General features: G+C 41.4%; 1 protein-coding gene and 1 long non-coding RNA gene across 2 annotated transcripts; both read right to left on the bottom strand.

The window, feature by feature from the left end:
• Positions 1–2,551: 2,551 nt before the first annotated feature.
• Positions 2,552–5,689, bottom strand: SLITRK5 (SLIT and NTRK like family member 5). Its single transcript, XM_057430877.1, is given in 2 exon segments — positions 2,552–5,642; positions 5,645–5,689. Coding segments are annotated over 2 exon segments (2,880 nt in total). The 3' UTR covers positions 2,552–2,807.
• Positions 5,690–6,666: 977 nt separating this feature from the next.
• On the bottom strand, positions 6,667–8,436 carry LOC130610775 (uncharacterized). Its single transcript, XR_008975097.1, has 2 exons — positions 8,157–8,436; positions 6,667–6,873 (listed from the first exon to the last, which is right to left on the bottom strand). It is a non-coding gene; the product is annotated as an uncharacterized LOC130610775 (long non-coding RNA).
• Positions 8,437–20,276: the final 11,840 nt, after the last annotated feature.

Raw genomic sequence — 20,276 nt, 5'->3', positions numbered from 1 at the left:
ACTGCAGAGGTATTTCTGTCAGCCATTTCTTTCAACTCCAAGCTATTCCTGCTCATTTACTCATTTGTGGATGCTGCCTCTTTGTGGCAGAATGCCATGTAAAATGTACCTTTCACATTAAGGACCTAATCCCACATTTGTACTGACACCTACACAAAATCCTGTTTATGAGCTTTGAATCACACAGAAAAAATACATATACACATGAAGAGACACACAGTTTCCAGGACCCTCTCAGTCATTAGAGTTAGCCTTTCTCTTAGTGAATGACAAAGGTAGTGAGGCGGAAAATGTTCCTACTCCTATCCATTTAACAACAAAATTCTTCTACTGGGTTTAAATGGAAGGAGAACCAGGACACTAGTTTCAGCAATAGTTATAAGGTGGAAAGTCCAAATTAGGGTTTCAAAACTGCACCTCAGACAGCAACACTCACATCTTGCTAGTGTCAATGGTAAGTCTCCAGGAGATCTAGAGCAGTGCATAGAACAACCATATGCTGTAATTCTGTGACAAAAGAACACACCTCATATGTGCATTTCAAACTGAAATAACACTCCACTTACTAAACTGTCCAAGCTAAATACAATCATACTTGTCTTTTCTTTTTGTTTTGTTTTACTTTTGCTTTTGCTCAGTGTGGGTGGCATAGAGAGAAGAACACATGCCAGCAAAAGATTTATCTTCAATTCCAACAGACTAGTTATATAGCTTTGTTTTTGTAGAAAGTATGACAGATTGTACAAGGATAGGGAAAGCAGAAGAGAACAGAGCCCTTTTGCAATAAAAAATATACTAGCGAGCAACTCTGCAAATAATACCAAACATGATAATTTCTTCTAATGAAGAAAGACAAAGCCACACGTGAAGTATCACTTATCCTGATCCATATCTCAAAGAACACTTCAGTAAGGAAACAAAATGTAAGTATAAAACTATCCTATTCAGTATGTTGGTGAAACACATACCCCTGTGTTGCTCTTTGACCCATCTACTGTATGCTGGTAAAATTACCGTATGTCATGTTTTGAAAATACAGAACACATTATGCTTTGCCTGAAAATGTTACAACTTTCTGATGAGATGTATCACTAGTAAAGAGAATCCAACATACAAACAGTTGATTTTGGCAAGAAATTTTAAACTTAGGATACTCATTACTTCATGATCTTACATTTGAAATATTTATCAAGTGTTTATTCAGAAACTATTAAAAATCACATGTGCTGGGATACATATGACACATCAGCTGTCCCATCTTACAGTGATGCTGTGTTTATGAATATCCTTGCCATTGCCTGCTGCCCAAAGGGGTAAAGTATAATGTGTACAGTCCATCATTTGGTCTTTCAGGATGCCAGTAAACACGTGGATCTGTACAAGTGCAATTATACTTGACTAAGCAATCAGAAACTGGCTACAACAGTTATAAAATCAGTATATTTTGGTTAACTAATAAAAATTTAAAAAAAAGACAAGTCAAGAACTGACAAATCAAAAATTAAACACACTTTTTTCCTGCTAAAATGAATGCCTTCTACATGTCCCTTACTAGTTTGCCCAACCAGATGCCTGAGCACAGGTTGTTAAAAGGTGTGTTTTTAAATAAACTTTTTTTTTTTTTCTGTTGTGATCAGATTTTATGTCTTGGATTGTCTGTTAAGATTCGGTCATAATTATCATTATTTGTAATGATTTAAAACGTCCTTCTGAAACGGTATCAGCTTTGGGAAAAAAAGCTCTCAATGTAGTGCAAAACTTTAAAGCAATACACAGACTCTGGACCCCATCCTGAAAAAAGAGGAAACACTTAAATGTCCCAGTAGTTTTAGTTGTAAGAATAGCTCTGCATCTTCTATCCTGATCTTTTGGGCATGTGACTAACTTTGCTCAATGAGTGAGTCTATGAGACTATACCCATTGGTAGAGTTTTTCGTATGTTTAAGTGCTTGCAGGATGAAGGCCTAAACTTGGGCTTCTTTCACAAGTAGACATACTCAAATGAGTAAGAATTTGCAGGACTAGGCCCTAAAATAGTGAAGAGAAATGCTAATGTACATATAAAAATAGGTGCTACAATAAAATATTTTTTATATTTCATCAATAAGTTATTTTCACTAACCAGTTATGGATCATATATCTCTGCACTTTAATGATTTGCCCACATCTACAGTGATCCTTTTAAAGATCATAATATATTTTAATTCAAAAGTCCAGAAAGTATACAAACACATCCTTAAAAAAAGGAAACCTTGTATTAAAGTTGGGGTGTGCTAATATCTCCATAAAAGCCATTTAGACTCGCCCATGGATAAAAGGGGAAAATGTGCGCTGCACTCTTCAACCAGAAAAAAAAACAAAATTAAACAATGTCTGTACAAAAACCTAAAGTGACCATGACTTTCATACTTGTAACCTGAATATGACCTGACAAGACCCTCCTGCCACCTTCCCCCAAGCATGCATGGATACACACACAATGGCAGTGCTGTGCCCAATGTATACAATAGGTGGTTTCTTACTTCCAAACACACTACAAACTGAGAAAAGGGAAAAAAAAAAAAAACCCACAACTGAAAATGAACAGCACACCCTTTCATATTCATTCCCCAAAGCTGAAAAATCCTGTGCCAAGGCACTTCACCCTACAATAAAATGAATTAAAGGGGGGAAACAGGAGGTGGGCGAGGTGGGGGGAGGTCAGCATTTACGTTTCTTTGTTTTGCGTGTGGTTGTTAAATACAAATACTCTAGAGAAGGAGCTGCTGTGGCTGGCGGGAGGGCAGAAGGGGGAGGGGGGCTGTTTCTCAGAACTGGCTGAATGTGGTCTGTTTTTCCAGCACTTCGAGGTAGTCCGGCTCTGCATTTAGTTTTGCTTTTAGCTCCAGGTACTCGTTCCTGTTGGGCTCTACATAGACAGTACTCGGGGGGGTGTAGAGCACCGTCTCCCGGAGCCTGCCGTCCCCCGGGCCCGGGTGCAAGTACTGTGGGGCACGCCTAAGGTCATAGTTGGGGGAGTAGGTGTATGCAGCGGGGAGTTTGGGGTAGTCGGGGAGGGTGGACCCGGCTGTCCCCAGCGTGGAGGACGAGGAGTGCTTGTCGGGCTCCAAAATGCCCCTGTAAAAGCGGTCGGCGTCTTGTACCGGGGACAGCAGCTCCTCCCGCGGCTCGATGGTGCTCACGCTGTACGCGGGGCTGCGCACCGGCGCGTCCTCCCCGCCGGGCGCTGCCGGCGGCGGGGGGCCTGGGGGAGACGGGGCACCCCCGCCGGGCTGCAGAGGGTGGCTGCTGTAGGTGACCTTGAGCTCGTGGAGGTCTTTGTAATCCTCGCCCGCGTTACCCTCCCGGGAGCGGTAGATGGGGTTTTTGCACATGTGGCCCAGGGGGTGCGGGATGTACTCGTAGACGTGCCCAGCTGGGGTCTTAACTTTGGGCAGCGCCGCGCCCCCCCCGCCGCCTCCGCCGCCGCGGTGGGACGGATGCTGCTGGAGGTGGGGATGGTGGTGGTGCTGGTGGCCGCCGCTGTAGACGCTGTACTGCATGTTGAACGAGCTCACGTCGGAGTTGTTGGTGCTGGCGTGGTCGCCCTGGCCCTTCTTGCGCCGTTTCATCACCAGGACGAAGAGCCCCGCTGCCACGAAGACGGACATGATAAAGACCAGCAGCAGACTGAGGATCAGCACCGAGAGCGGCACCGAGGAGCTGCCGCCGCCAGCGCCGCCCGCGGGCGCGGAGCCACCCGCCGCCGCCGTGCCGTTGAGACGCACGGTGGAGGAGGACGGGGTGGTCCTGGCCGGCAGCTGGCCCGGGGAGGGCGTCGGGGTGGAGACGACAATGTCGGAGTAGTCAGGGCAGAGCAGCTCAGCCCGGACAGCCCGCATGTCGCTCTGGGCAAACTTCTTCGGGGACTCGCAGATGACCTGGTCCACCAGGACACCAGTGTTGAGCTGCTCCAGCCACAACTTCATGCCCACCACATCGCAGGTGCAGTCCCAGGGGTTCTCGTGAAGGTCTATCTGCAGCAGGGATTTCAGCTGGTCCAGCACCCCACTCACGGGCAGGTAGGAGAAGTGGTTGCTCCGCAGGCTCAGCCTGTAGAGAGACAGACCAGAAAAAATGTTCCCTGGCAAAGACCTCAGCAGGTTGTTGTTCAAAAACAAGAGCTGAAGGTTGGGGACAGATTGGAAGGTGCCCGCCTCTATCTCCCGGATGACGTTGTACTGCAGGAAGAGGTACTGCAGGCTTTGCAGCCCATAGAACAGCTCTGGGCTCAGATGCTCAATCCGGTTCCCATTCAGATACAGCCTTCTCAAATTAGTTAAATCCCCAAAAGCCCGGTCCTGAATGACCGAGATACGATTATTGCCCAAATGCAGCAAATCAAGCCCAGTGGCATCCACAAAATCTGCCCTGCGTACCAGCGCAATGTAGTTTTCCGTCAAATACATCTTCTTAGGATTATAGGGTTTGGGCTGCAGTTCAGAAATGCTCTCTATCTTTCTCTCCTGACAATTGACATTGAGGCCCAGGTCAGAAATCTGCAAGTTGCAAGTGCAGGCGGTGGGGCACTCCAAAGGCACCGGGGATTTGGTCTGGTAGGCAATGCTGGGGCCATAGTTGCTGTATCCCAGGTCTTTTGAGGGCAGGCGTGAGGTGGGGCGCACCCTCGTCTTGTTGGGTTGGCGGGTGCCTTTGGGGGGCTTCAAAGGGGATTTGTAAACAGCTGAAGAAGAAGTGGCCACGGAGTTGACCGAGGCCGGGGTAGTGTGGAAATACCCTGTAGTGCTCAATGGTGTCTGCGGTCGCATTTCATAATCTGAAATGAGCCTCCTGGGGCAAAGCTCCTGCTTGGAAACTTCATCCAAGTCTCGACCATGTAAGCGGAAAGGAGTCTCACAAACCACATCTCCCACCAGAGCGGAGTAGGAGATACTGTCCAGCCAATCCTTTAGAGAAATCAATTCGCAAGAGCAATTCCAGGGGTTTTCCTCCAGCTGCAGCTCCACCACTTTATCCATGTGCTGCAAAAGGCCCACATAGGGCAACAGCTTCAGCCGGTTACCCCTCAGGTCCAGGTGAGTTAAGGGCACAAAACGGAAAAGGTTGTTGGGCAAACTGGAGAGGAGGTTATCATTGAGAATCAGCACCTGCAGCAAATGCAGTTTGCTGAAGGCATTGGGTTCAATGACACTAATGTAATTGTAATCGACCTGTAGGTATTCCAAACTCTCTAGCCCAAGGAAAGTGTCATCCCGTAAAAGTTCCAGCTTGTTGTTGTTCAGGTGCAGCCTCCTTAAGCCTCTCAGACCATGAAAGGCCCCAGTTTCGATGTCTTGTATGTCATTGCTCCCGAGATGCAAAATTGAAGCCCCCGTGTAATTGACAAACTGGTTCGGATACAGCCTGTTCAAAAGGTTCCCGGACAACAAGAGGTGGTAGACAGGGAACCTTGGTGGACTGATCTCAAAAAGGCTGATGATCCCTCGGTTTTCACAGCTCACCGTTAAGATGCTGTCCTTCTCCTCACAAGGACAAGCATTATCACAGATTTCCCCATAATATTCGATGCTTTCTGCCCATGAAAGGACTAGCGATGTTAAAGCAAACGCGATCGTCTGCAGCATCCAGATATGCATTTTTTTTTGTTGAGGTCCTGTTCTAAAGTTACTGTAGAACAGCAAGCGTACATTTTATTCCCTGTAGGATAAGGAGAAAAAAAGAAAGAAGCATAATAGCACAGCCCCATAAAATTTAAAATGGAGACATAGTTTATGTATATCTTCACTGGGGTAGAGAATGCAGAATTGTTAAGCAAAGAAAAAAAAAAACCAAACAACTGTCACTTCTAATTCCCACACTTTCAAAAACTGGATGACATGCATTGATTAAAAGGTTGATGGGCAACTCCTAGCCAGTCAAATGCCTGTGGTGCTTAAAAAGGTAAGGTCAAAGCAGGAATTATCCTATTTCTGTTCATGTGGGGTGCATTTCAATGCTTCCTTGGATTTCTTCTTCATGACCAGCCCCATAAATATACATAAAATGGCTGTCAGTTCAGTTTCACGGTTCTAATTTAAGAGAATAAGAAGCACCATTTTACGAGGTTTCCCACCTCCCCTGTTACCCGACTCCCCCTTCCCTTCAGAACCTCTCTGGTGAACAGCGCACCAAGGTCTTCCCCTCCTTCCACCTCGGTTTTTAACTGGTGGTGGAAATGCCATGGTAAGAATTCCGAGAAAAACACTCAGTGCTGAAAACGGCAGCTTAATTCAACAGAGAGCACACTGACACATTCCCCACATCACACATTCCTTAAAACTCTTCTATGCCTTCCCCCCCCATCTCTACATTTACAAAGCACACACCCACCCACACAGACATGCACACACACACGCCCCCCCCCACCTTACTTTTGTGGAGGAATGCTTCAGTAATGAGATTAAACACGTTAACCTCCTACTTCAGTGCACTTAACAGTTCACTTTGCCAAGAGAAATTCTGTATCTTCTCACAGTAATTTTAATTGATTTTATGATACATACCACCCCCCATGAGTTATGCACAATAAAACAGAGCTGACCACCAAGCAGAGGTCTTCGGTTCTTACACACACATACATACACACAGAAAGACACACAGACTTAAAGGAAATGTTTTAACCACTCACCCAAAATTTGTGAGAAATGTAAAACACAAGGATCATCTTCATAGTCTCAGCCATATCTGACATAGCGCTTATTCCCAACGTTCTGCAAAACTAGCCTTGTAGAAGTGGAGAGATCTAAATAGGTCTCATGGAAATGTCTCATCGCCAACACTCCAAGCATCAGAGTTACTGATTATAAGCAGCAATGACTGTCAGTACTCTTCATCCTTTAGGGGAGAAGACACCCAGGCTGATTAAATGCCAAGGAGAGGTGGAAGGGAAACCCTACCATTGACCTACGTCAGTAATTTAATACCCAGATTTCACCTAGCTGCAAACAAATCCCATTTCCATTCCTTCTTTCAGTCTTTCTGACTCCTTGTGGCTTTCTTCTACTAGCCTAAAAGCAGTATGACTAGGGAAAATAAAAGCACTGTGTGTCTCAGTAGGGGAAGACTAATAAACCATCCAGGCTTAAATGCTGGGATATTGGAGCAAGCTTGTATTTTCTACTGTCCACCTCAGAGCTCCGATCCTCATGACACAACTCTGCTTTGGAGGAATGCATCCAAAATCCCGGGAAGTCTCAGTACTGCAAGACATCTCCTGTGGCATCAGGTTCAAGGCTGCAAACCTAGCACTTGCAGCAAAGGCAGTCATGCAGCAAGAAATCAGAAGTCTGTGAATCTCTCTCTGATTCTGACCAGACGTCAACTGGATCGGAATTACTCAAAGCAAAAGGCTTCACTGCATGAAGGCAGCAGAAATATCACTCAAAGGCATGTATCTAGCATATTCTCTCTCAGCTTGATCAGATCCATTCATCCATTAACCAACACTTCTTCGGAGGAAAAAAAAAAAGCCTTTGAAAACCTGCCTGGTCAATGTTCAACTCCCAGGCATTTTACAACTTTAATTCAGTTATGGTTAGTAAAGGAGGCAAATACAGTATTCCCTCTGTCCTCCTTTCTCCCTTCCCCTGAAAAAAAAAGGAGGGTGGGGGAGGTAAAGAAAATAAAGTTGTAGCTGGCTGTATGCAAGGTTGCAATCCCGCCCTGGAAACCCTCTGTGATGACTGCGTGCTGCTGTTCGCCAGCTCCCTACAGAGGTTCGGATTGGGGGGGGAAGGGAAGATGGGGGGGTGACGGGGGAGGGGAGAAAAGGAAAGGGGTTGCTTGCATCGGGATTTTTCTTGTGTGTGGGTTGTTGTTTTTTTTTTTTTTCCCCCGAAGAGTTCAACCCTTAGATTACCGCACTGCATATTCGGCTCGAAGCAGCTTTCAATACAAACGACAGCAGCAGTAGCAGCCCCAGCCGGGCATCGCCGCCCCACCGAGCAGCACCCAGAGTTAGGAGAAACGGATTGGGGAGGGGGGGGAACAGGGACGTGGATGGAGGAGGGTTTGGGGGTGAAAAGCAACAGCCAAGGAAGACCGGTGGGGGGGGGGGGAGGGGGGTAGTAAGAGAAGCGGAGAAAGAGAGCGCGAGAAAAGTAAGCCCCGGTACTTACTTCGCCCGAAATCCCCAGGGCCCAAGCATGGTGGCAGCCCATAAAGATGCCTCCCCGCTGCGCGGGCGCTCCGCGGAGCCGCCGGGGCGGCGGCGGGTATATGGCAGCAACCGGGAGCGCGGTGAGGAGCGCGCAAACACCCCCCGCACTCGGGCGGCGCTGAGACACCAGCGCTCGCACAGGGGCGCACACAAACACACACACACACACACACACACACACACACACGCGCGCACACGCGCACACGCACACACGCACGGGAGCGCGCACACGCTCGCGATCTCACACTCACACACGCGCGGGAGCGCGCCCGCCTGCCCGGGCAGCCGCGGGGGGCGTGCGCCCCCACCGCACTCCGGCACGCGCCCGCACGGCGGGGGGATGGTGGGGGGAGGATGGGGGGAGGAGACAGGCCAGCGAAGCGTCGCGATCAAACCGCAGTCGCTGAGCGCAGCGGGGAGGGGGGGTGGGGGGAAGAGAGCAGTGGGAGGGGAGCGAGGGCGGGGCGACGGCGCTTTGCGGGGGGCTGAGCGGGGCGGGGGGTGCTGAAAAGAGAGGGGCGGGAGAAGGAACGGGAGTGTGGGGGAGCCGCGGGGAAGGGCGGCCGTTCGAGGCGGTGCGGAGGGCAGCCGGCTCCGCTCGGCGCCGCGCATCGGTACGCGCGGTCACGGACACGCCAGGCACGCACATGCCGATACTATCGCTGCTCCTCCCGTGGTTTGCTCGCACTTTGCCCGGCACGGGCCAACTTTCCCCGGACGCTGGCCCCGTTCCCCCCCGCAGCCCTGCCCCGGGCTGTATTCCCGGCAGCCCGAGGTAGGGAGCTGGCGGCAGCGCCGCCTGCCCCATGCTCGCCCTGCAGCGCTCGCTGCCTGTGGCTGAGCGGCACGGAGCGGGTGGGGGGAGCCGGCGCTGCTGAGCGTGCGGGAGCCTCGGCTGCACCCGCGAAAACCGTGGGTAATTGCGTGGTCGCGGTGAAAGGAAACGGCGGGTTTCGTTGCACGCATCCCGCGAAAGCGGGGTTCCGGCTGTGCGTCGGGTTCGTTTAGCTTGTCCTTCCCCCTCTGCGCACTCTAGCCACGGGGCATAGGGGGGCGTGGTGGCGACTCTGCCGACGTCCCCCGTTCCCCTCCCCGGGGAGGCCGCGGGCTGCCGCTGCGGGGCGGTGAAAGGCGATGCTATGCCGCCCGGCGCCGCCAGGTGGCAGCGCAGGGCGGCGGGTGAGACGCGCGGGCGAGAGCGGGGCGGCCCCGCGGGAGTGGACAGGCCAGCATCGGGGGGTGCGGCGTTCCGGAGAGCGTCGAAGACAGGGAGCGAGGAAGTAGGCGACGCTTTCCTGGCTGTGCTGTCTTCGTTGGTTTATGGGAGAGCTACCGTTATTCTGGTGGTGTGCAGAACACGGAGGTTTTTCTGTGCGAAGCTGGCTGTAGCCGCGGTGATGTGTGATGTGATTTACGTTTACCTTTAGGTGTTTTAGTTTCCTCTGATCTTCAAAAGTAGAAAAGGTAATTTAATTGCATACACTCAGAGATGCGTATATGCTCGTATTTGTGTATTCATTATTGTTCTGCGCTGCGTATGTTTTAGTAGGTAAATCAAGTAGATGTTATGCATGCAGTAACACAAAGTACATCCCATGTGAACAGCGCATGGAATCTCGCTTTAGCTCAAAGGTAATGCTAGACGTAGTTGTGCCTTCATGGGTTTTCTAGTGCCCACTGAAGAGGGAAGAACACTGCATATGATGCGTGAATTCATCACGGGTGTATCTTCAGCAGAGCTCTTAAGACCTGTCTTAAACATCCCAACATGCTAAGCCCAGGGATGATTGTGAAAAATCAGCTTTTTCTTGATGTTCAGCCTTCCCCAAAAGATGTATTCTTCTCTTTGCAAACATAATAGGAATGTGACTCAAGTCCTCCTTCCCTAGGCCTCAAATAAGCAAAATCTGGTGTTTAGATAGACAACAACATTCTTACATAAACCAGTTATATTTCTGACTTTGTAGAAGCTTTTGGAAAGCTTCTCAATGGGAGAAAGTACTTCTGTTATTAAAGAATTTCTGATATTCCTGTTTTGATGCAAAACCAAGTTGATTCAGTGGAAGTTTTTGAATGGCTTTAGTCTGAGTTCTAAGATACTACTTTTGGGCAGGAGAAGAGTAGTAAACCACACTAGGCACTGCCCTCTGTTCCCCAACTTTAAAGCTTTTCTGATAATCCACATGAAATTTATGATGGTAATGGAATAAGCGTAATTCACAGGTAATAAATAGGGATGATTTATAGAGTTTCTTATGACTTTGATATTTTTGAAAAACATTTTTGTTTTGAACTAGTAATTCTGTATTTTGAATACGTGGGATTTTTTGCATATATGCTTCCGGTTTTCAGGCCTCTCATAGCATCTGGCTGTGTTTCCATTCAATTTTTCTTCCTGACATGCAAAATTAGACACACATAAATACTTTTTTATTCATAAGAGAGAAAGATATTTTAAGTAACATTGGCAGCTAGGCTGTGCTTTTTCAATGAAACTGTTCTGGAGAAGTTGACATTTCATAAACCTGAAATCGGGTTAAAGACTATCATGGAAAAGTCAGTATTGTACACATGTTTCAGTTTAATTATTCTGGTCCTGTGCTAATGAGATGTTTGAAAGTGTAATGAATAGAAATCCAATTTACTAAAATCTTATTTCTAAGTTGTTAGACTGCTAGATTATTCTAGTAGCACACACGAGGCTTAAATAGTTGTTAGTGTAGAACTATGATGCTGTTGTTCCATTCATTCTTATTCTGATTAACATTATATTTTTAGTAAAATGTCTTGAAGTTCTGTGGAGTTTTGCAGAATATTTATTTGTATATGCGTGACCGGCATGAAAGGACACAGCGCTGTATTCCTTGCTGATTTCAGCAAGGAATTAGACTCCATTTGAATGGAGGCTACATAGTCTGAAAGTATTCCTTACATTGGAAAGCTAGATCTGAATATTTGAACTAGAGCTGTCATCATAAACCTGAGCACTTGAGCATCAAACAATAGATGTCACTGAATTTATGAGAAATAAAGAGTTATTTATTACTATAGTGTGTTGCCTTTTGGTAAGCTCTCTCTCATATGCCTTTTATTAAACCAGGAGTTCCTAAAAACCTTTAAACTGAAAAAGGAAGAAACTTGGAAGTAACTCATACAGTCCTCATACGGAATACAAATAGAGGTATATGAATGAGGATGGAACAACAGAAAAGAGAGCTAAATGAAGGGATATGATGAATACATGGATTATTTCTACGACAACTTGTAACTCTACAGATTTAGCCCACTTGTATAGTACTTCAATCAGTAAGAGTAGCAGAAGCAGTTGATACAGTGTTTGGAACCAGACATTATGGGAAAACAGGAACACAGAGGTACCAAAGTAATGAATTAAATGCATTGGAACCAAAAAGGTGGTAAAATAATTTCATGTTAATGCACTAAAAACTGTTAAGGAGTAAAGACTGTTGAGCAATAGCGTGATAAAGACGTTAATTTTGAGGGTGAAGATGAGATAGTGTCTGCTAGAATGAAAATTATTCGGCAAAGGGTAGGAAAAAAGCTTCATGGGGATGCAATTTATTATGAATCTGCTGGTACAAATTTAATCTGTATAATAATGCCTACAAATACAGGAAAAAAGGGTAACAAGATCATATGATTATGCAGATTTTTGTGATTTCTCATAGGCAAATATCAGAAAAAAAATCAGCCAATGATGTTGGGGATGATATGAGTTTGAACACAGTAGAAGATAGCTTCTATGGAACAGACACTGAGCAAGTGAGAGGCAAGGATAACTTAGAATTTATTTTAGTTAATGATAGGATCTGCGGAAAAAAAACTGATGTCAGAAAATTGTCTTTAATCTGGTGGTTTTGAGCTTTTCCACTTCATGTGAAGTTGCAAGGCAGAAGAATGTGGAGGATCTATAACTGCAGTCTAGTATTAAAGAAAGGCAAACCGAGAAACAAAAAAGTTTAGTGAGATAGTCTTGAGGAGGATCATCAGAATTATTTTTCAGGTAAGGCATGATATTACTTTATGCAGAAAAAAAGAAAAAACAAACCAAAAAAACCCATCAAAGATTATTGAAAATTTACATTGGGGGAGAAAAATAACATCCCAACCCAAGAAAAAAAAAACAACAAAACACTTTGAAGTAACAGGGATGAAAAAGAATTCCCAGAAGGTAAAAATCTTAAGCAAGTTAATAAGGGCAAACACAAAAGCTATGAAGAATGAAAAAAAGATACTGATTAGCAAGGAGAAATCTGCATTAATAATAGGAAGGTATAAAACCAAACTGAGAATGCGGAGAAATCTTACTAACCAAAACTTGCACAGAAAATTGAAACAGTAAAAAAACTTCTAAAGCCATGCAAATAAAATGAGAACTGAAAAAGTGGGGTGGATGTTAGAGGATTCAGTGGGTATTAAGAATAAAGTAGGCCTGGACTAAATAATTACTGGAAAAGTTGCCTCTGTTTCTGGCAAGACTATGTATATAAATTTTTATGCATAATGAAAGTAGGAATAGGGCAAGAGAAATCACATCATCAGCATATCTGGTACTGTGTGACACAAGCATTTGGTCCAGAAAATTTCTGTCTTGGAGCGCTGAAACGGTCGACAGATGAACTGCAAGTCCAGAAGCAAGTCCAAAATTTCCAGTAAGTGTAGGCAAGGGGACAGTAGGTAATGAGAGGGGACATACTTGACTGGATACAAGTCTTTAGTGGAGTTTCTTAGTGACCAGTTTTGAGCTCAGTACTTCATAATACACTTATCACTGATTTCAGCATATAAGGCAAGCAGATCTGACTAGAGTTTGTAGACCATACAAAACTAGAGGTGTTGCTGAGAACCAGATAATCAGACAAGAAAAGTTGTATATATACTCATATGTATGTATACATGTATATATATATACACATACTTACATATTTGTGTCTGTATTTATGTTGAGATACATATATATGTAAATATATATACACTGTATAAGCATTTATAAATTTATTGTTACTGTCAATATTTTACCATGACAATGTTTGTTTATAAATTTAATTAATTTGTATATATTTACTGTTTTATTTTGGCCTGGACTGAAAGGAATGGTGTGAATCTACAGACTCACGAGTGAAAAATTTTGCTGTAAAATGAGAAGCTCTAATTTTATACAAAATTCTTAAAATCTGAAGGTAGTGATCAATCAGTGACTGTATGTTGCCATTACAAATCAAGTACTGCTGTAAAGGGAAAAGAGAAATGTGATTCTACAATGTATTAGGCAGGGTTGTCCTAATAGTTGGGAAGGCGTTAATACTACTGTAAAGGATGGCCTGTTTCATGAGTTCCTGTTGTATTATGCATGGTTCGAGTCAAACATTCAAAGAAGATCTTTAAATGAAATTTAAAGATTAGAAAGAAACTAGAGTAATTAGGGCATGGAAAATCTGCCTACATACGAGACTTTTTTGTTTTTTTTCTTTTTAAAAAGGCACACATAGCCAAATACATATTGAAATAACACGTGATTTGTTACAAATGGATTTTCAGTTAAATACTAAAAAACAGAAAACGTGAACTAAAGAGTGATGTTGGCATGTCATCAAATATTTATATATTGATTATATAGCCTACAAATGTGAAGAAATTTATTGACAGACTTAAAAGTGATATACTAGAAAGGTCTTCCAGGTAGGTATCAGGCCAATAAACCAAAGCTGTTTTAAGGTAGAACTTGAAAAGCTTGCAGAAAAAGTTATGTAATTGAATGGGACAGCTTCTGTTAGGAAAGTGACATTTGTGCTAAGTTGGGAAGGAAAGGGATTTTTGAGGAAGATGGAATAAGGTTGTTCTACGTTTACACTTTATCTGTTCTCTGCCTGAGGGCTTACTGCAGGCGCTCAGGTCAGGAAAGATGTTTTCTCCCCTTATTGTATAATTTAGATCCTGAATTCTGTTAGTTTATTTCTTTCTTTTGTTCTCCTTTGTAAAGTGGGACATGTTTTAATTCATAGAACATTTTACAAACAATTTACAACATATTTCCCCTCCTATTGCAGGGGCCTCTGTACGTAGACCATTGGCTTTGCCCTTGTTCCTCTTTTTCCTCAGGGAATATTAAAGGTCTGTCTTTTGGTTGTTACTGCAAAATTAAAGGTTCTGAGTCAGTCTGTAGAGCGTTGTTTTTTTGTTATTGTTGTTTTTTTGTTGTTATTGTTTGTTTTTTTTAACTGGATATCTGGTAATAGTATGGTAACCCACAACTGAGGGTATAAATACTTAGTCCCTTCCAGCTCCTTGTTCCTGTGCTTCCCATTATACTTCTTATGAAAATCATATTCAACTCAGTTCCATTCTCCCAAAAATACTAGCTAAACTTCCAGCATTTTCAATAGGACATGGCATGGATTAAGTGACATATAGGAAAAAAATATCTCTAAACTTTCATAAACTGTTGTGCCATTATACATCAGACTAAAATTTTCATCTCTCTTATCTGCTTCCTACTTTTAGGATTATAAAATAATAAATATTTTATTATATCAGATATGTCTAATATTAGGTATCTAAATCTATCCATAGTAACTGAAATAAAATGATTATGATTTCATGTGGATCTAAGTGCTTCATCTGGGATAACATCTTAGTTTTTCTGATGGAAATTGTAGCATAGGAATTATACAGAGATTTATTCATATTCGTACACACAGGGGTAACCCTAATGTACAAATCTATTAGGTTATTCTTTTCATTCTGCTTTAAATTTCTTACAGTAAGTAAAACCAATTTAACCAGAGAAACTCAGAGAATTACCAAGTGTTTTCTGTCTTAATGGTTTAATGGTTAAAACATTCAATATGAGGAGCTGGGTTAAAATTTTGACTCCAGATTAATTATTAGAAATTTGAATATGGTGAGTATACTATCCCTGAAACATAGAGACTGGCCTATCTTGTTCCTGTTCACTTTGGGTAAGTTAACTATCCCATGGTTAAGTATTTTTCTGAAGCAAAACAATCAAGAGAGGTCAGAAATGGAAAATCAGTGATTTTGTATAAACTAGAGTTCAAAGTGACTCAGTAGTAACAGTACTGATGTGAATCTTAATGTCTATGAAAACATTGCTGTCTAGTTAATTGTTATTGGCAATAAAATTTACAGTAAGGAATGTGGATCCTTAAGGCACGTGAAGGTATCCAGCAAGAACTTTGGCATCCTCAGTGGTTTCTGAATACTGGATCTCACACTGTAAATGATTGATAGGAGCATGTAAATATATACTTGTAAACTTAGCCCTATTTGACTATAAGTGGGTATGGGTGCTTAGCTTTATGTTCTATTATTTGAATAATTTTGCCTGAGAAAAGTCAGTTGGGTTTACTTTTTTGAAAGTGGTATTTAAGGCAACCTATCTGCCTGGGCAGTAATTTGTAACAAAAAAAAAACCACAAACCAGAACAAAACCCCAAAACAAAACCCACAACAAACAAGCAAAACCCAACAAAGAAGTAAATCTTCAATCCAATTTCTAAAAACCAAACCCAGTCTTACGGATTTCTACATCATATGTTTAAACATACTTGCAAAATATAAGCATGATACGTTAGTTTCACATACCTATATACATGCATTCACTTAATAACATAGAATTGGCTGATTCTTAGTGGGATGATTTGGTCTTTAAGATAAATATGAAGCTTGATTTACACAATGATAAATTAAAATCAATCTATTATTATTGATTAATAGGCATTGTAATTATGATGCATTTTATTAAAAGGAAGTGAGGAATGTTTTGGTTTCTTTTCATTTGGTTTGGGTTTTTTTTAAGTAAATAAATTCACTCCAGTAAAAGTACAGAAGCTGTACAATGAACTGAAGTTACATGTTCTGACTATACAGCATGATCTGGATTTCATACCACTAGTGACTCCTCCAGGTCTTCCGAGTCGGGAATTTTCATCAGTTGCTGCCACTAGGTGTCCCTATATGCACCTGTGTGCAGAAAAACGCCTAATGAAAACATTAACTCAAGGAGAAATTGAGTGGGAGGAGTAGAAAACATGATAGCAAACTTTCTTTGTGATTTTTAGAGTTGTGTTTGACAGCTATCTTGAGCATTAACGAAAAGAACATATTAATAGATTTGTTTTCAAAACAAACTTTTCAAAAACTGGCTGTTAATGTCTTCTTAGAGTGGTCTTTTTTGTTAATACGTAATTACATATGTAAAATGGGAAAAATAATCTAAAAACATGTCAGTTCAAGTTTTGTATTCAGTATATTTATTATAATTTAAAAATATGCAATTACATATAAAAATGGATTTTCAGATAGTAAATTCTTTTAATTATGTATGTCTGACTGATGAAGAAATATGTGTTGTGATTAGCTTTTCTAGAACTTCCTCCTAAATGGGATGTTTCAAGAGTTAAAGGTCTTTGATGGATAGTACAACCATCTAAACCTTACGATTAATGTTTAAATAGATCACTAGTAATATAAAATAATTTGGTTTATACCATAATTCCTTTCATAATCAAGTTGTTCTTAAATGTTATGAAAACATTCTTCTAGTGCACCAGTTGTTTAATCAAGTTATCAACCATTAGGACATGAGAGCTTTTAAAATTGTTATTATTACTGCTGTTGTTGTTATTATATTATTTTCTTCCTAAAGTAAAAATGCAAAGAGGTGTGCAAAGAGGTGTGAAGATATATTCTTTCAGTTATAATAAGCAATGTACTTGAACAGACACCTAAGAGGATTAAATAGCTATTTCCTCTAACATCAGAAGGCGTCCACAGAGAGCTGGATTATATTGATTTTGTCTGGAAAACAGGAGTTCTTGAGCAGTGCCTTCTCTTTTTCAAAAATACAGACCTTTACTTAAAACAAACAAGCTTTCATCCTTCTCAATAGTATTCAAAACATGACTACAGACTGCTTTTCTAAATCTTCAGTCAGTAATCCTGAAACTAATTCTGATCATACTTATTTTGAACTTGTAGAGAATGATAATTCCCTTTTGGAGATGTCAGCACTGTTGAACATTTTACTGCTGGACATTTGTTTCACACATAAAATAGACTAAGAATTTGGGATTACAGAATCACAGAATCAGTCACAGAATCACAGACTTGTTCGGCTTGGAAGGGACCTCTGGAGGTCATCCTGTCCAACTCCCCTCCCAAGGCAGGGCCACCTGGAGCAGGTAACACAGGAATGTGTCCAGGCAGGTTTTGAATGTCTTCAGAGAGAGAGACTCCACAACCTCCCTGAGCAGCCTGTTCCAGTGTGCTGCCACCCTCAATGTGAAGTTCTTCCTCATGTTGAGGTGAAACTTGTTTCAGTTTATTGCCACTGCTCCTCGTCCTGTCACTGGGTACCACTGAAAAGAGTGGCACCATCCTCTTGGCACCTGCCTTTATGATGTTTATATAAATTAATGAGATCCCTTCTCAGTCTTCTCTAGACTAAACAGGCCCAGCTCCTACATGAAAAGAAGTGGTATAAGGACAGGCCTTTTCTTTCTTTACTCTGCTAACTTGCTAAATGTTGTAACTGATAATCAGTTTTAAATTTCTATACAGTAGGCAATGGGAGCAGGAGAACTGGTGCTCTACCACGCAAAATGAAGAAATGGAACATGATTTGTGAGCAACGGATTTCAATAATCGTTATAGACCAGTGGAAAACACAAGTAAGCATCTACTTGTGTTTTATTATCAGTAAAGTAACTTAATAATACATGAGTTTTATTAGTTTACCAATAAAATTATTAGTTTAAGTGAACAATTGTAGTTCTTTATTGTATATATTATCTAAATAAATTATACAGTAGCTTGCAAGACACTAAAAATATAATACAGAGAATAAAAAGAAAAAAGTCATATAACATGATGTCATAACAATATGATACACCTTAGTTAAGAATATCATTCTTAAACATTGTTAGTCTTACTCTTTTGCAAGTTGTAATACACCATACACCCTTTCACACCCTATGTTAAATTACAGTTACAGGCCGCAGAGGAAAAAATGATGAGCAGTTTATTTCTGCATAGAAGTGGAATCAAAATTATGATTTAATGTCATTTCAGCTCTAGATTTATATATATATGTCCCTGTGGAACATGAGCATCCTACAAAGCTTAAGTAGAAAGCCACATAGGATTTTAGTATGTTTATTGCTACTAGATGGTAAAATCTAGTAGTGGCAAATGGCATCTGGATTCTCCATTATAGGTATCTAATCAGATAGTATCACTACATATTGCCATGTTACAACCTATGTCTTAGAAAAAGTCAGCTGGAGTGAGAGTGTCAGTCCTATTGAAATTCAGTGTCAAATAGTATGAAGTTACTTAACTGAAAATTTGCAGCCAAAGTAGTAAAAGCAGATGAAGAGAGGTGAAAGGAAATATTATCCCCAGTCTTCATTTCAGGAACTGAAACAAAGTGAGATCAGTTAACTGAAATGTTGCATATGGAATATGGAAGACTTTAGTGAATGAGTTTCATTCATTTCTCAGAACTCCCTTTCCAATATCTCATCCAGAAAATAAATCCTACTGTTAATATAGTAAAATGTTGGGAATGTCTAATATCTTCTTACTTCTTGCTTCAATCATTTTTTTTTAATGCAACTGTATTGCTGAAATGGATGCCAATAGAGAATTTTAATAAATAATAATATCAGTACCTAAATCATAAATTCTGTCTTGCCTAAGATAAACTTTAGCATTTTAAGGCCTATGTAGGCTCTGCAAGCTTCAAGCTTTGTTAGGAAGCTGTCTTCCTTTACAAAATGTTACCTGTTTCTGAAATGCATCCATGAATAGATGGATGCTAAATGAAATTCGTTCCTTCCACTTGAGCTATTTCCCAACTATTGTAGGAAAGGCGAGACATATTGTACTTAGCTTTATGAAATAAAGGCAGACAGGTACTGTGTTTTGACATAGTCTTACTAGGCAGCTATGCATGGTGTCTAAATAAGGGTAAATTTATCTCCAGTACTGTTCTATACATAATAGTGTTAGATGGGCATCACTAAAGGATGATTGTACTTACGTGATTGAAAGTCTGCTCTAAATACAGATCCCTGTCTGCTGATTGTGGGGCCATAATGTATTTAGTTTAGTGCCTGGGCTTATACCTAAAATCATGTGGACTTAATACATTCTTGGTGAATGGTTAGTCAATGTATGAAAAACAGAGATACCTAAATATAACTGTAAAGAGATTAACACATATTTACACTTTTATGTCATCTGTAGTCTTACGTACTTATTACAGGAAACATCTTAAGTTTGCTTTAAAAAAATAGTTCATACAGTCACTAGCAAGTGCATATGTAAATTTCTGTATGACTAAGTTTATTTTAGGTAGTTATATCTACAATAATATGTATTTTTCTTTTGTTATTCTGTTAAATTGATGTGAATGAATGCATGGTTTGTGGGATACTGCTGTAAGCATTAATGATGTGATAGCAAACCTGTGTCCCCAGAAGTGGGGTTTTTCTTTTCATTTTTGCTATTATACATAGATTAAAATGTCATGTGGATGCCATAATAAAAATCAATTGCCTTGCTTTGTTCTTATGTTTTCTTATCATAGTAATTTTTATTTATTCAACAAATTATGCTTAATGAGAAGTTTTCTGTTAATTCATATTTTATTTTCTTTCATTATTCCATTGATCTCAATATTTTAAATCTGAAATTTTTTTGTTTGCATACATTTAATAGAGCTCAATTTTTAACATTCACATCCAAGATAAAAATGGAATAAGTGTCTTTGTTAAACTAAATGGAAAAGCATAAAAAAGCCGATAAAAATGTTGTTCTCAGTCTTGCCAATTAAATTTGCAGATTTGGCAGGATATTCAGAACAGTGGCTGCCATGAAGTTTATCAGTAATAAATGCTGACTACCACATAATTTAATTTACTACACTAACACCTAATGCTACCATTAACCATACATTTATGCTCTGTTTCTGCTTTTGACAAAAACTGATTTAATTGACTTGTGTGTCCCATAAGTATCTTCACTCCAAACT

This window comes from Pezoporus wallicus, unplaced genomic scaffold, assembly GCF_028554395.1.
Source record: "Pezoporus wallicus isolate ANWC-B61680 ecotype Strahan unplaced genomic scaffold, APGP_CSIRO_Pwel_v1 contig_380, whole genome shotgun sequence".
Classification (NCBI taxonomy): domain Eukaryota; kingdom Metazoa; phylum Chordata; class Aves; order Psittaciformes; family Psittacidae; genus Pezoporus; species Pezoporus wallicus.
Note: the sequence above shows the minus strand (reverse complement) of the source record. Positions and strands in the feature narration are given on the sequence as shown.